This window comes from Felis catus, chromosome C1, assembly GCF_018350175.1.
Source record: "Felis catus isolate Fca126 chromosome C1, F.catus_Fca126_mat1.0, whole genome shotgun sequence".
Lineage (NCBI taxonomy): Eukaryota > Metazoa > Chordata > Mammalia > Carnivora > Felidae > Felis > Felis catus.
In genome coordinates, this window is record NC_058375.1 from 183,038,134 (window position 1) to 183,053,664 (window position 15,531).

A 15,531-nucleotide genomic window follows, 5' to 3' on the forward strand; every position below is an offset into this window, starting at 1 on the left:
TCTTCTATGTAAGCACCTTTTAATGTTGAAGTTTTAAAAGAAATTTACCTTAAAGCATGTTCTCCAACCACCGTATTAAAAAAAAAATGTATAGACTCTCCTGGCAATCTGATGAAAGCCATGGAAATGCATGTTTACACAAAATGGCATGTAAAATTTCAAGAAGCTCAAGGTCTCCCTGAATCTCCTTCATGGATTTCCAGGTTAAGATTAGAAAGACTCAAAAAGAAAACCCCACTTACTGCCTATACTCATAATTTACAATTATAGCTTTGAGTGGAAGGAGAAGAGTTGAGCAAAGGGGAAAAGGTCATTTTTCTATTACTAAGTGATACTCAACGCCTGCTAATGACATGCTAGGAAATATATAGCATTCTTTAATTATCAATAGCATAGAAGGAAAGTTAAGCAGCATTCAGCCTTAGAGTCAGACTCCTGGGTTTAGACTACAGCTCTGCCTCTCACTAGCGCTGTGTCCTTGGGCAAGTTACTTTACCCTCTTTTTCTCTGTCTTTATTAGTAAAATGGAGATAAACAGCACTTATCTCACAGGGAGTTTGAGGCTTAAATGTGTTCCTCTGTATAAAGTATTTGGAATAGTAACTGGCACACATAGGTGGATCAGAAAATATTAGCTGTTATTATTAACTTTTAATGCTCTTCACTATCTTTGGAAATCTCCTAAGACTTCTTATATAGTATTCTGAATATAAGTTCTTTGTAGTGACTGTCATTGTTGAGTATTAAGTATTATACTGGGCCACAGATATAGCTCATATAAAATATAATCCAACAATCTTAAATTGGCTTTCATAGATCATATTTAAATTGTAGACATGGTTCATTTGGTTTAGTATTTGGCACAGTGTTTCTTTACATTTCAAATTAGAGGCCCACATTAAAAAATTTTTTAAAAAGGGGCACCCTGGGTGGCTCAGTCGGTTAAGCATCTGACTTCCGCTAGGTCATGATCTCTCTGTTTGTGAGTTCAAGCCCCATGTTGGGCTCTGTGCTGACAGCTCAGAGTTTGAAGTCTCCTTTGGATTCTGTGTCTCCCTCTCTCTCTCTGTTCCTCCCCCACTTGCACTCTGTCTCTCTCTCAAAAATAAATAAAGATTATGGGGCACCTGGGTGGCTCAGTCAGTTAAGAGTCTGACTTCAGCCTGGGTCATGATCTCATGGTCCATACACTCAAGCCCCGTGTCAGATTCTGTGCTGACAGCTCAGAGCCTGGAGCCTGCTTCAGATTCTATGTCTCCCACTCTCTCTGCCCCTCCCCTGCTCATGCTCTCTTTCAGTCTCAAAAATGAATAAATGTTAAAAAATAAATAAATAAAGATTAAAAAAATTAAAAAAAAATTTAATCTAAAAATCCAGACTTCCAGCTTCTCTTAAGACCTAAAGATTTGGCAACATTAGACTTTATCCTATACCAAAATGATTTACTAATTTATATAATTCTGTTGAGAAAGTAACTTCTGGTTTATTTTTTGTCCTCTCTTTCATTAGAGTAGACTAAAGAGTATGTAAATAATTTTCTCTTTCCTTTTTCTGGAAAAAAAATTAATTTTACGGAAAACTGTCTAATCAGAAGCTGAAGATTCTCTCAAGCAAGCTTTCTCTTTATTCTTCTTCTCAGTCTTCTTTGAATCAGCAACACTGAAAATATGTATGAATGATATATACAACTTCAATTCATTCTCCTGTTCTCAAGCTAAATTTTTAAACAAACATGAAGAAAGAGCATCTGGTATCTTTCCAGTAATCTGAGAACTTAATTACCAAAAATTCTTTGACATTTAAAAAAAGTATCCACCATTGATTCTGTAACACCTACATATCTTGTTTTTTTAGATAAATTTCCATGCCTAAGCAAGAATACTAGCATATCCTTCTTTGGTGGACAGATAATTATGCTTTGCTATCAAGTATCAAGCTAACTTGACTTTTTTGGTCACTAATCTGAATTATGAGCCACGGGGATGACATGGGTAAGAGAGTATGTTATATCCTCAGCCTATATCACTGTATACACTAACATGCCTTCTGGACATACTAAATATACAACAGCATCAATTCTTCCCCTATATTCCAAGGCATAATTTTTCTTAATAAAGGTCCCTTAACAATCTAGAATATTTCTTAGAACTATCATCCATGATGCTATTTTCCAATTTATACCAACATTTAATCTTCTCTTCCTAATGTAGCACATTTGACATATTAACTTAAAATTTCCAATGATCACAAATTTAAAAATAATTACAATCTAGCTCTCACCAGGTTGCTGTGAGAATCAGATGAGATAATGCATGTAAAAAAATTTTGAATTTAATTTTGGTTTGTAAATTTTATAAATATAGAATGAGTTAAGTCTTAAAAATTCTGCTCTGCCCGAATTACAAAACACAACAGACCAAAAAATAAAGTAAAATTAATAGAAAGCACAAAAAAATTTTAGTCAATTTTAAAACCACTATATAATTTTTCTGACTAATCAATACTATTATTTATGTTATACATAAATATAACAGGTTATACAATTCTGCAAATTATAATGATGCTGAATAATTCAGTAATTGTTACTTGATAAGTTATTTTTGTAACACTATTTGCTTATGAATTATACTCACCAAAAGAATTTAAAATATTTCAACATGTTTTTATTTATTTATTAAAGTTTATTTATTTTGAGAGAGTGAGCACATGTGTGAGTCGGGGAGGAGCACAGAATGAGGGAGAGAATCCTAAGCAGGCTGTCAGTGCAGAGCCTGACATGAAGTTCGCTCTCACAAACCAGGAGATCAAGACTTGAGCTGAAATCAAGAGCTGTGCACATCCCGACTGAGCCACCCGGGCACTCCAACATATTTATTTTTAATATAATTTACTTTTTATTTTTTACAAACTAAGCACACACAACATAAAAAGTCATTTGAAAATGTTTGTTTATATGAGAGTCTAAAATTTTATTGGATTATGACTTATAGCACAGTATGAGCAACATAAAATCTTTATAAGACATTCATTTAGCCAAAAATATTAGTTTGTTTGCAAATCAAGAATCAGCTCTCAATTCTTAGGAATGAAACCATCACCTTAAAGCCAGGGGTGGCCAACTATGACCTATCTGTGAAGAATGGTTTTTGGATTTTATTAAAGCAGGAGAAAGAAGGAAATGGAAAAAGATTGGGGGGGGGGTGGGGGGGTGGGGAAGAAGCAACTGTAGCAGTAGCAGCAGCAAGAGACCATATTTGGTATGTTAAAATATTTCATTATCTGGCCCTTTTATAGAAAAAGTTTGTAACGTATGCCTTATAGTATCTATTTACAAGGCAATCAATAATCAACCAGGAATCTCTTACCTGTCCAAGAATTTGTGAAAAGGAAGTCTTAACTGTCACCTAGTTTAAAATAATCATAAAAAAAGAGGTTATTTCTCCTAAACTCTTCTACTTCACATTTTATTAAATTGAACACTTCTGCACATCACTAAACACAATCGTTAATTTTTTTATAATAACCAACTTAAAGGCACTTACAGTCTTAAAAGGATCCTCTGAACCAGAAATTTTAACTTGCAATAAGTAAGTTTATTATAAATAAATATGAATATAAATAATAATAAGTATAGTTTTATTATTCAATATATTTTCCTTCTAATTCTTTGATAATTGGATGAATGCTATGGTACATGTGATAGGTAACCCTTTACTAACTAGAATTTTTGATTAACCAGAATCTTAGTATTGGGTTATATAATCTAAAGGAATTTACTGATTGAGTCCAGAAGCTATACATATGTCTGAACAATTAGGCACAAATTAACCTACTACATAACTGATATTTTAAAACCTCAAACCTACAACTGTACAGCACTAAGTATAGTTAAGCTAAGCCAATTCTGAGTAAATTTCATAAAAACAAGTTTCACATGATATAAGACCAGGAACAAATGGAGTGTATTTGGTAAAATTTAAGCCAAAACAATGTATTAAAAAGAAATTCATCATTAATTATCTCTAATATACATAAATATACCCTTTTTGATATTAGCAAGTCTGGGAAAAGGAAATATGTATTTCATAAGGAAATTATAAAATGGCTATTTATAATACTGACTTTTTAAAAATGTAAAGTAGTTAAAAAATATTGACATTTTCAGAGTGTGCAGTACATGGAGCCAAATTATTATGCAATTCTCACTATCACTATTAGAACTATGAAGACATGTTAAAAACCATTACAGCCCTACAAAATCCTTCAATGTTAGAAACAATGAAGATACCAAACCAATAATAAATTCCATGAAATCTAAAATAACTCATAATTTAGGTTCAACTGAAACTTGTTGCTACGAACAGATTCTATTCATGTAACCTACCAATTCTAGTTTACTCCAAGAAAGTCAATTCTAATGAAGAATCCAAATAAGGTTGATTGAAAGGAATTGCATGGAAAGAAGTTATTTCACATAAACCAGAAACCACCATTAAATGTAAATATACTTCAATCCCTTAAACCTGGAATCCTTAGAACCTGGCATATTTGGATACATAGGGACTCTTGTAGTCCATGAATCCATAAGGGTAAATGTTGCTCAAGTCTATTTCCCTTCTCTTATAGCAGAGATCTGTTGGTTGTTAAAACAAAACACAATAGGCACTACATTGCACATTAATGACTAACAGATTTAAAAAGCTAATGAAAAGGAAAGAAAATTCTTAAGCTTATCCAATAGAGCTGGAAACCAATACACATCATGTCAATTATTGCAGAAAAGCCGTGTCAGCTGATTTCATGATATTCTTCAATTTACAGAGGATTTTGGACTTTGGGTTTCTAAATTTAGAAGGTTAGTCTACAGTCTCAATTTTTTGCTTATTTTCTACTATTTATTAAGATGTATATTTTTAATAGTCTACCTAGGAAAATACTAGGGTGGTGCTAACAGGCAAAATGCAGAATATTTAAAGCATCATAAATGTCTATTTTGTGTATTTATTGGCTTCCACATTGCCATATATCTGAGACTAATATAAAAATATATTTCCTATTTATTCTATAACTAAATCTTAAAAATTAAGCAAACATACAACTTACTTCATACTGACAGTCTGAAGATGTGTACATTTTTAATAATGCTACCTGGCTCTCGTTTTCTGGTTGAGCAATATGGAGTTTCAGAGAAATTTCTGTGGAAGATGGTACCCTGAAAAGATAATTCAAGTATCATTTCTCAAATACAAAATACTGTTAAATAACCATGGCTAACTCAATCCTTGTACAACACAATGACAGAATGGAGAGGAAGACACATGTCAGACATGTTATTAAAAATGGGACACTTTTGGGGCGCCTGGGTGGCGTAGTCGGTTAAGCGTCCGACTTCAGCCAGGTCACGATCTCGCGGTCCGTGAGTTCGAGCCCCACGTCGGGCTCTGGGCTGATGGCTCAGAGCCTGGAGCCTGTTTCCGATTCTGTGTCTCCCTCTCTCTCTGCCCCTCCCCCGTTCATGCTCTGTCTCTCTCTGTCCCAAAAATAAATAAACGTTGAAAAAAAAAATTTAAAAAAAAAATGGGACACTTTTCCAATCCTATCACAGTCATTTGCTCATTCAACTAGGAGAGAAGTTGGAGGATGGTTTAGGAAGGGGTTGATGTTCCAAGCAAGTAAGGTTTAAATTTTTTTTTTTTTAACATTTATTTTTATTTTTGAGACAAGGAGAGACAGAGCATGAACGGGGGAGGGTCAGAGAGAGGGAGACATAGAATCGGAAACAGGCTCCAGGCTCCAAGCTGTCAGCATAGCGCCCGACGCGGGGCTTGAACTCACAGACCGCGAGATCGTGACCTGAGCCGAAGTCGGCCGCGCAACTGACTGAGCCACCCAGGTGCCCCTAGTAAGGTTTAAATTCTAGATCATTTAGGTAAGAATACTACATTATCTTATGAGCACAATGCTACATAAAGGATAGTTACATTTTATTAAGAGGCACTTAGTTTCATTAAAATTTCACTATGATTTAAATAAACAGAATATATATTATTCAAAAACACCAAAGTTTAAGATAAATTCTTTAATATACTTACTGTGCAATAGTTAGTGAATCCTCATAAGACCAAGGAATATGAAGTTTATAGATACTAGTTATTTCTTCTGTGAAAACATAAAGGAATACATGTTACTAACCTTATATTACATTAAATGTTACATAAACTACTATAATACCTAACTAACTACAGTTACCCATTTCATAAAAAATAACCAGTAAGAATTATATCACATAAGAAATTATGGAGAATTATTAACTAATAATGTTTAATTAGACTTAAAAGAGATATTAAAGCATATGGGAAATACTAAGAAACTGAAAAAAAGCTAAACCTGAATTACTATAGTGAGACAGAAAGATATATAGTATTTTTAAAAAATGTGGATATTTAAACTGATACAGTTGAAGATGCTTAGTGTTAAGAAAGGGTCTGTGTTAAATCTGTTGGAAACATAAACAGTTTTTCTACTATCATTTATTTAATTTTAATTCACATAAATACACAAAATAATAAGCACTACAGAAAATTCAAGTAAAGACCTACCGATTCTTCAAATGACAATACTATTCTTCTCAGAAAATACACTTACCTTTTACTCCTGAGCACTTGCTCACTACGTTGATTTTAAAAGCTTGGTATATCTAATAAGCAAAACAAAAACAAAAAAATAAAAGTTTATTTGTTTGCTTAATTACATAGTAAAGTAAAACCTTGTTATAATCAGGATAATTACCTGTCCAAAGTTTAGAAGTTCTATATTATAAAACAGGCCACTTGTATTTAATAACACTTTCCTTGAAGAGAGTCCTGTTGAATTGAAAGCATTGTATTACTTAGAACACCAAAGAATTTTTTTTAAAAAGTACTGATTGCTTAATAATGCTAGCACATTTTTAATCTTAAAAAAGAGTTTAAAGATTTTCATTTCTGGTATGGAGGAGTGAACTAAAAATCCTATCCTCCTTTAATAAACTCTAGCTAACATTTATAATGTATGTATTTTAAAAAGTCAAGTATAAATTTCCAATTTCAAAAAGGTATGCTTTCTTGGTAGATCTCTTAGAAGTTTGTTATCTTTAATGAGATGAGTGATTCAGAGTTTCCTTTTTACCAAAAATAAATAAATAAATAAATAAGGTGGGTGAGGGATAAAAATCTAAAGGAAAAGGAAGTTTCCTCTCTCAAGTAACAGATTCTTTAAACAAATGGAATACTAAAAAAATATATTTTAAGAATGGGTGGGTCATGCCAAAAGGGTAAGGAGCCAATCTAAAATGAGCTCTTAATATCCAATACTGGAACAACTTAAAAAAAAAAAATGTAATGATAGTATTAAATTATAATCCAATGAGCCTGGGTGGCTCAGTCGGTTAAGCAGCCGACTTCAGGTCATGACCTTGTGGTTCACGATTTCTAGTGCCATGTCTGAGGCCTGCTTTGGATTCTGTGTCTCCATCTCTCTCTCTGCCCCTCCCCCACTTGTGCTCTTTCTCTCTCTCAAAAATAAATAAAAACATTTAAATATAATAGAATGAATAAAGTAAATATCCATGAGTCATACTGACATAAATAAAAACTGAGTAAGTAAATAAATAGAGAAGGGACAACTTTACTTTCACAAAAATTATAATACAGAATACCAGTAATAATTGCCTCAGACTAGAAGAACCAGGGGTGCCTGACGGCTCAGTCGGTTAAGCATCTGACTTCGGCTCAGGTCATGATCTCGTGGTTCCTGAGTTTGAGCCCCACATGGGACTCTCTGCTGACAATGCGGAGCCTGCTTGGGATTCTCCCTCTCCCTCTCTTTCTGCCCTTCTCTCTCTCAAAATAAATAAACTTAAATAAAAAAAAAAAAGGATGCTAAAATTAGTGGGTTATTTTGAAGATAAACAGGGTACTTAAATATTCTCAAAGTAGTCCCCCCAAGATATTTATTAAGTACAAAAAGGAAATGAGTAAATTTACAGTGGAGAAACCTGGCAGACACTACCTTAACCAAGTAATCAAGGTTAACGTTGCTAGTTATGTGTGCAATGATATGATACACTGAGATGTATGCATCGCTTTGGTGATATGCTTGTTAAAAAAAGCACAATCTTAATCTAATCATAAGAAAGCATCAGACAAATCCAAATATTTGATATTCGATATTCTATAAAACTGACAAGTACTCTTCAAAAGGTGTCAAAGTTATGAAAGACAAGGAAAACCTGAGGCACTATCAAGACTAGAAGAGATGATGGGGTGCCTGGGTGGCTCAGTCAGTTGAGCATCTGACTTTGGCTCAGGTCATTATGTCATGATTTGTGAGTTTAAGCCCCACATTGGGCTCTCCGCTTTGGACCCTCTGTCTCCCTCTCTGTCTCTGTACCTCTCCTGTTCACGCTCTCCCCCTTAAAAATAAATAAACATTAAAAAAAAACAACAAAGACTAGGGGTGTCTGGGTGGCTCAGTCAGTTAAGCGTCTGACTCTTGGTTTCAGTTCAGGTCATGATCTCATGGTTCATCATTTAGAGCCCTGTGTCAGGCTCTGTGCTGACAGCTCAGAGCCTGGAGCCTGCTTCAGATCCTGTGTCTCCCTCTCTCTCTCTGCCCGTCTCCCTTTCACACTCTCTTTCTCTCTCTCAAAAATGGATAAACATTAAAAAAAAAAAAGACTAGAGGGGCGCCTGGGTGGCGCAGTCAGTTAAGCGTCCGACTTCAGCCAGGTCACGGTCTCGCGGTCTGTGAGTTCGAGCCCCGCGTCGGGCTCTGGGCTGATGGCTCGGAGCCTGGAGCCTGTTTCCGATTCTGTGTCTCCCTCTCTCTCTGCCCCTCCGCCGTTCATGCTCTGTCTCTCTCTGTCCCAAAAATAAATAAACGTAAAAAAAAAAATGAAAAAAAATAAAAATAAAAAAATGAAAAAAAAAAAAAAGACTAGAGAAGATGAATAGGACATGACAACTGAATGCAGTGTGGGAACCTAGAGAACAGTGGTGGAAAAACTGATGAAAACCAAATAAAGCCTGTAATTGGTCAATACTATTGTACTAATTTCTTAGTTTTGAAAATCGTATTATTTATGGTAAGGTGAATGAAGGATATATAAAAATTTTGTGCTCTTTCTATAACTGTCCTGAGTGTTCAAAATTATTTCAAAATAAAATTAAAAAAAATATTTAGTTATGTGTATTTTACCACAGTAAAAAAAAAAAAGAAAAGAAAAGAAAAGAAAAAGAAAAAGAAACCATAGAAGAATTAGAGAAATCTTAAAACTTCCATACGGCAGGCAGCTATTTATACCTTACAATACACATTAAAAATTTTTTTTAATTTATTTTGAGAGAGAAAGAGCATGCGCACAAGGGAGAGGCAGAGAGAGAATCCCAAGCAGGTCCACGCTGTCAGGTGCGGAGCCCATCATGGCGCTTGAACCCATGAACCATGAAATAATGACCTGAGCTAAAACCAAGAGTTGGGGGCTTAACCGACTGAGCCACCCAGATGCCCCTAACTTATAAATAAACATTTTATTAAAAAGGCCAATATGTAGTATTTTATTAAAAAGGCCAATATGTAGTATAAATTCATGGAAGAACACACATACACACACACACACACACACACACACACACACACACACACGATTACCAACAAATGTACATGATTAGGGAGAAAATTAAACTTTCCATTTTCAAAAGATGCCTGCTGGCCCAGTATTAAATAAGAATCAGAACACTGAACCACATCATATATTTATTCTAAGAACTATACTTCAAACGCACAACATTTAATGTTACAGTCTCTCCATTACTGCAACTGACTGGCATAAAATAAATCACTCTGTTAAAAATAAAAGCAATTCTTAAGATTTCCAAAATCAAAGTACTTACCAAAGGAAAAAAGATGAGTTACAGGAAGCTGAATGGTTCTCGTCTCTTTTTTAAAGAATTCACAATCCACAACAAACTAAAATATAAAATATTGATTTATTAGAAAAAAATAGAATTAAATTTATAGTAAAATATCTTCACTTGATGTTTGAGTAGAAAATAAAAGTCTATAAACTAGCTTTGCGGAAGTTATTACCTATCACATTCTAACTCTGGCTATACTTAGATGGCCAACAATTACTCAAGGAGGGATACTAAACTAACAAAATCTGATGCACTATCTTAATTTCATAGACAAATTATTGGAGGATCATTTGTGTAACAGCTGATGTATAGCAGTTTTCTTCAGGTTACTTTTAGGTGTTCGTAGAAGAAAGACTTTAAAGGATGGATCAAAGCATTAAGAACCAAGGTTAACTCAAGATTAATTAGAGATTTAAATAAAAATCTCTGAATACTTTCAAAGTCAAAAAGAAATGACTTTGTTACATTTACTTTTGTAAAAATCCCATATTTATTATGTATCTACAACACTTTAATTAGAGAAAAGTCTTACAAAAGACTTGGAGGCAGACATACTACCATTCATCTACCAATCGTTAACGCTATTTGTATGATTATTTCAGGTTAAACAGTGATTGGAATAAATGGAAAAAAAGGTTTAGTATGTATAAAGCAAGAAAAACAAATACTATCTTGGGGCACCTGGGTGGTTCAGTTGGCTAAAAGTGTCTGGCTCTTGATTTCAGCTCTGGTATGATCCCATGGTTCAGTTCATGGGATGGAGCCCCGTGTAGGGCTGTGCACTGACAGCATGGTGCCTGCTTGGGATTCTCTCTCTCCCTCTCTCTGCCCCTCCCCTGCTTGTACACCCTCTCTGTCTCAAAATAAATAAACTTCTTTTTTTAAGTTTAAAAACTTGAGAGAATCCCAAGTAGGCTCTGTGTGCTATTAGCAAAAAGCCCAATGTGGGGTTCGAGCCCATGAACCATGCATGAGATCATGATCCAAGTCAAAATCAAGAGTCAAACACTCAACCAACTGAGCCAGAGGTGCCCCTAAATATACCAAAAAAGATGCCATCTCAAAAAAAGTAAAATTAAAATGTTGCATTGGCATGATTACAAATTTTTGTAATGGCATTTCTTTTATAAAAACATTTCTACAACAGCATAAAGGAACTTTGCCCTAAGCTGTCTGCAATTAGAATGTTATCATTAAAATAATTTCCAAAAGGAAACCAAATTTCTTTGGTCTATAGGAGCCAACGAAAAAAATTAATCTGATGCTTAATTGTAGTGAGCAAGTAGTTTGCTGTTGATAGGAAGTAGAAAGCCAGTGAGGTTTATCCTAGGGTTTTCCAATAAGTGCACCTTGGATTCTGCTTGAAGCTCAATAGATTGTTATTTTGTTTGCCTCTTAGGTGGATTTTGTTTCTGAAAGTGAAAAGCAGATGTGGGAAAATGCTATTTGACTACAGTGCACACAAGGGAATAAAAGGAAATACTTGTCAAGGGGCTTTGCTTTATTCCCTGCTTCTATACTTACATGGCCAAGAATACCATCAGACACTTTCCTTATAGAAAACCACCGTTACAAGGTTAGGGCAATCATTTACTGAATAGGATTATACATCTTATTTTTAACAAAGCATTTTTAGTGAGACATTGCCTCAGAGAACCATTTTAACTTTATTATTTTTTTAAGTTTATTTATTTTGAGCGAGAGCGCATGCGAGAGAGGGAGGGGCAGAGACAAATGGAGAGGAAGAGAATCCCAAACAGGCTCTGAGCTGACAGTCCAGAGCCTGATGTGGGGCTTGATCTCACTAACTGTGAGATTATGACCTGAGTCAAAATCAAGAATCTGACATTCAACCAACTGAGCCACCCAGGGACTCCAACAGAGAATTTTAAATCACTTTGTACGGGTATTTAAAATAATATAATTTTTATTGTTGCTTTAAAAATTTGGCTATGCCCTTTAAAATGGAATAAACCCATACCCAAGAAAAGAATTCAAGGTTCTCTTTCTAATGAACTTAATTATTTGTTTTCTGTCATAAAAAAAATGTAATTCCATATTTGTATATTGAAAATTGTATTATCAGTTGACTGAAAAATAAATTCAAACTATTTAAATATATGTATCCTTCTGATGATGGGTTATAACAGATATAGAGAAATTATGAAAGGCCTAAATTAACATTTTATAAGACTGGGTGTGTAACAGTACAGTCAGCAAGTGGTACTTTCCAAAGAGCATTAAGACATATTAAATATTCATTAGGCTGCTAAGGCTGCCTATTTGTGAAAGGCTCATTCATTTCTTCCAGAGACGGCCTTTCCAAGTTTGGGAAAGATGTTTAATTCATTCAAAACCAACTTACCTGACAGAAAACCCCCTAAAGAGAGCTTTTAGAATTGAAGGTGTTGAATTATCTCTCACTTGAGCTAAGCAAAACAAAACAATCAATCTATTATAAGGTACTTCTAGATTCAGTCTTTGAGTTAATCTCTGACTACATTCCCTTTTTCCTTTATCTTTAAAATTTTCCTAATGATTTTGGCCTCAAATTTCTACAATTTTCTCATTCAAAAAACATTTTTTGAGCATTTATATGGTAGTGAGTTGCTAAAGGTTGAGGATGCTGAGTAGAATAAAATCTATCTGGTCTTAGTCTCAAAGAATTCACAATATGGTGGTGGGAATAGAGACATAAATTATAATTCAGTGTAATAAATCCCTCAAAGTTAAAGTGTCATGGAAGCAAGAGGTTGCCTAAAGGAGTCATGAAATGGAAAACTGGGGACACTTAAGCTAGATTTTGAAGGATAAATTTGTTGGGTGAAATATGGAAAGGGGAACAGAGGGTCTTTTACCTCCATTTTCTTGCTTCTCCCCCCCCCCCCAACTTCTCTTAAAAATCACCATCTCTACCAAGTGGGAGTATTTCTATTCCCACTTCCATATTGCAAGTCCTCATAACCCCTTATGAAGTATCTTGTCTGTTTCTAATCCATGCACACTATAGATTCATCTTCCAAAACGGCTGATTCCATTTCTGAAAATCTTTCATCTGTCTACTAACTCGTGAATTCTATAAAGTCCCGAATCTTCCAATCAAAGTCCTCCATAATATGGCCATGGACTACTTTCCCAGACTTTTCTTCCACCACTATTCTACCCATGGTGGCCATCTTTTTAAAATTACTGTTTACTTATTGTTTTCCAAACATATCCTACACTTCCACACTTGCATACTTGGATCTATTTCTTTGACCCAGCAGTGCTGTTCATTATAACTTTCTGCAATGATGTTACTATTGAGCACCTGGAATGTGGCTAGTACAACCAAGGAAATTAATTTTTTATTTTATTTAGTTTTGTTTTTGAATTAAATAGCCACATGTGCTCATAACACCCATATTGGATAGCACAGGTCTACAATGTTCATTCTACCCATAAAAATCTTAACTATCCTTTAAGGCATTTTACTTTATTATTTAAAAATCTTTTTTACATTTTTATTTATTTGAGGGGGAGAGAGAGAGAGAGCAAGCGAGCGCACGCAAGCAGGGGAGAGGTGCAGAGGAAGAGAGAGAAAGAAAATCCCAAGCAGGCTCCATATTCAGCCCAGAGCCTAAGGCAGTGCTCGATCCCACGATCTGAGACAAAATCAAGAGTCGGATGGTCAACTGACTGAGACACCCAGGCACCCCAAGGCAATTTTAAATATCACTTCATAATAAAGCGTTTCTTCATTCCATCATTCAGAGATAGCTCCCCTTCTTATACTTATTTATTTACTATATTCTGATTTGTATCATATTTTTGGGTATCTCACTCTTCCCTCTGCTTCCAAATGTTTCTCTCCCCTACCCAACAGTACGTAGCTTTTTGAGAATAAGATTGATTTGTGGGCCTCCTATAATTCCTGGTAGAGTCTTAACATAAAAGGGTACTCAATAATGAATAGATTTTGAAAGAATAATATACAAATTAAGTTCCCACTTTGAACACAGAGACTTAGGTTTATTCTACTTAGTTCATGTTAGAATAGATGATCCTATGATTTAACAGTCTTAGGTGGATCACTGAACTAGCCACTGTTTTAGATAAGCATTATACTAATGAAGTCATCAAAAAATAACTTAAATATTTAGCATGAGTATCCGTAAAACATTCTGATAATAACCTTAATCCATTTGTTACCTTACTTCCATGAATAGATGGTACATAAACCACAAGATGAGACAAAGAAGGATAGTCTTGAAGTCTTAATGTCAGAGACTAAAAAAAAAAACAAAAAAACCCCCCACAATATAAACAGCTGATTTCTGATGGTACACAGAGCTTAAAGCATGTTAAAAGATAAATTACAAACACTAATTTCTTATTATTATGTTATTAAAGAAACTGATTTCAAACTTCACATTTAGGACTTCGTAAAATTCCCATATTTACATTTTCAGGTTAATAATCCTGCTGAAGTCAAATTCCTGATAATTTTTTTTAAGTACAGACTACCAAAAATATTCTTTGAACTATATCCCTTCTTGTAAAACAAATGACACTTAATACTAAATTTAGTGGTTTTACATAATTATTTCCAGATATGGTATCTTTTATAACTTGTCCAATTGTTTTTTTATAACATAATTTGATTTCTACATTTATTTTGGTGGTATATGACAAAGAGCATTCGATGAATGAATAAATGAATACTAAAAATAATGGAAGAGTTGCAACTTAACCTCAAATGATTTTGATCTAGCCCAAGCAGTAAAGACTTGCCATCTAACGATGTATATAAACATCACCTCCTGGAAATTATTCAGCAAATGACATGAAGACACAATACGACTAATAATGTACCTTATCAAATAAACATCTCTATTTTCAAAATTAAGACCAGATCCTTTAGTCCATATTTTGAGGAATGATTAGATAGGAGACTGGTCGATTTAATGAAAAACGAAGCCACCATATACAGGGATTTTTTTTTTTTAAGTGTATTTATTTTGAGAGAGATCACGAGCAGGAGAGGAGCAGAGAGAAAAGAAGAGAGAATCTCAAGCAGGCTCCACGCTGTCAGTGCAGAGATCACTGGGGAGCTCAATCCTATGAACCATGAGATCATGAACAAAAATCAAGAGTTGGACGCTTGATCAACTGAGCCACCCAGGTGCCCCCAAATATAGTTTTTAAATCCAATTTTTTTTTCCTGGAAGTAGGAGTGGGGATGGAAGTAGTTATATGTGGTAACAATTTGTATGCATTAAGAAATTTCTGCAGACAGTTAACTTTCTCCAGTGTTTTTCAGAAGCACATATGTGGACAAGTTGAACAAAGGTGCTGAAGCTACAGAACTGTTAACGAGTGGCCCTCTAACAACCTGAGCAGATTCACCTGTGAGTGTTTTTAAACTCCTAGGCTTCCCTCTACTTGGCAGTCTCAACAAGACTTAATACATTCTACTGTAAATGCAAAGGCCTTAAAGAGGTCTCAAAAATCACAGTGACAGGCAATTGAGACTACCCAGACAAATGGTAGATTAATTATGAAAGATTAATTAGAAAGAACCATGGTTACTTTG

The 15,531-nt window shown here is 34.4% G+C and overlaps 1 protein-coding gene across 2 annotated transcripts in view; it reads right to left on the minus strand.

Annotated features, from left to right (window-relative positions):
* The window catches only part of PGAP1 (post-GPI attachment to proteins inositol deacylase 1), an 84,800-nt gene that overhangs the window by 19,081 nt on the left and 50,188 nt on the right, over positions 1 to 15,531 (minus strand). For both annotated transcript variants that reach the window (XM_011285444.3, XM_045034198.1), the window contains 7 exons: positions 14,148 to 14,225; positions 9,933 to 10,008; positions 6,790 to 6,863; positions 6,646 to 6,697; positions 6,093 to 6,159; positions 5,104 to 5,212; positions 3,366 to 3,404 (listed from right to left, as the gene is read on the minus strand). In XM_011285444.3, the coding sequence (XP_011283746.2) occupies positions 3,366 to 3,404; positions 5,104 to 5,212; positions 6,093 to 6,159; positions 6,646 to 6,697; positions 6,790 to 6,863; positions 9,933 to 10,008; positions 14,148 to 14,225 (495 nt within the window). The remainder of the gene's footprint in view (positions 1 to 3,365; positions 3,405 to 5,103; positions 5,213 to 6,092; positions 6,160 to 6,645; positions 6,698 to 6,789; positions 6,864 to 9,932; positions 10,009 to 14,147; positions 14,226 to 15,531) is intronic.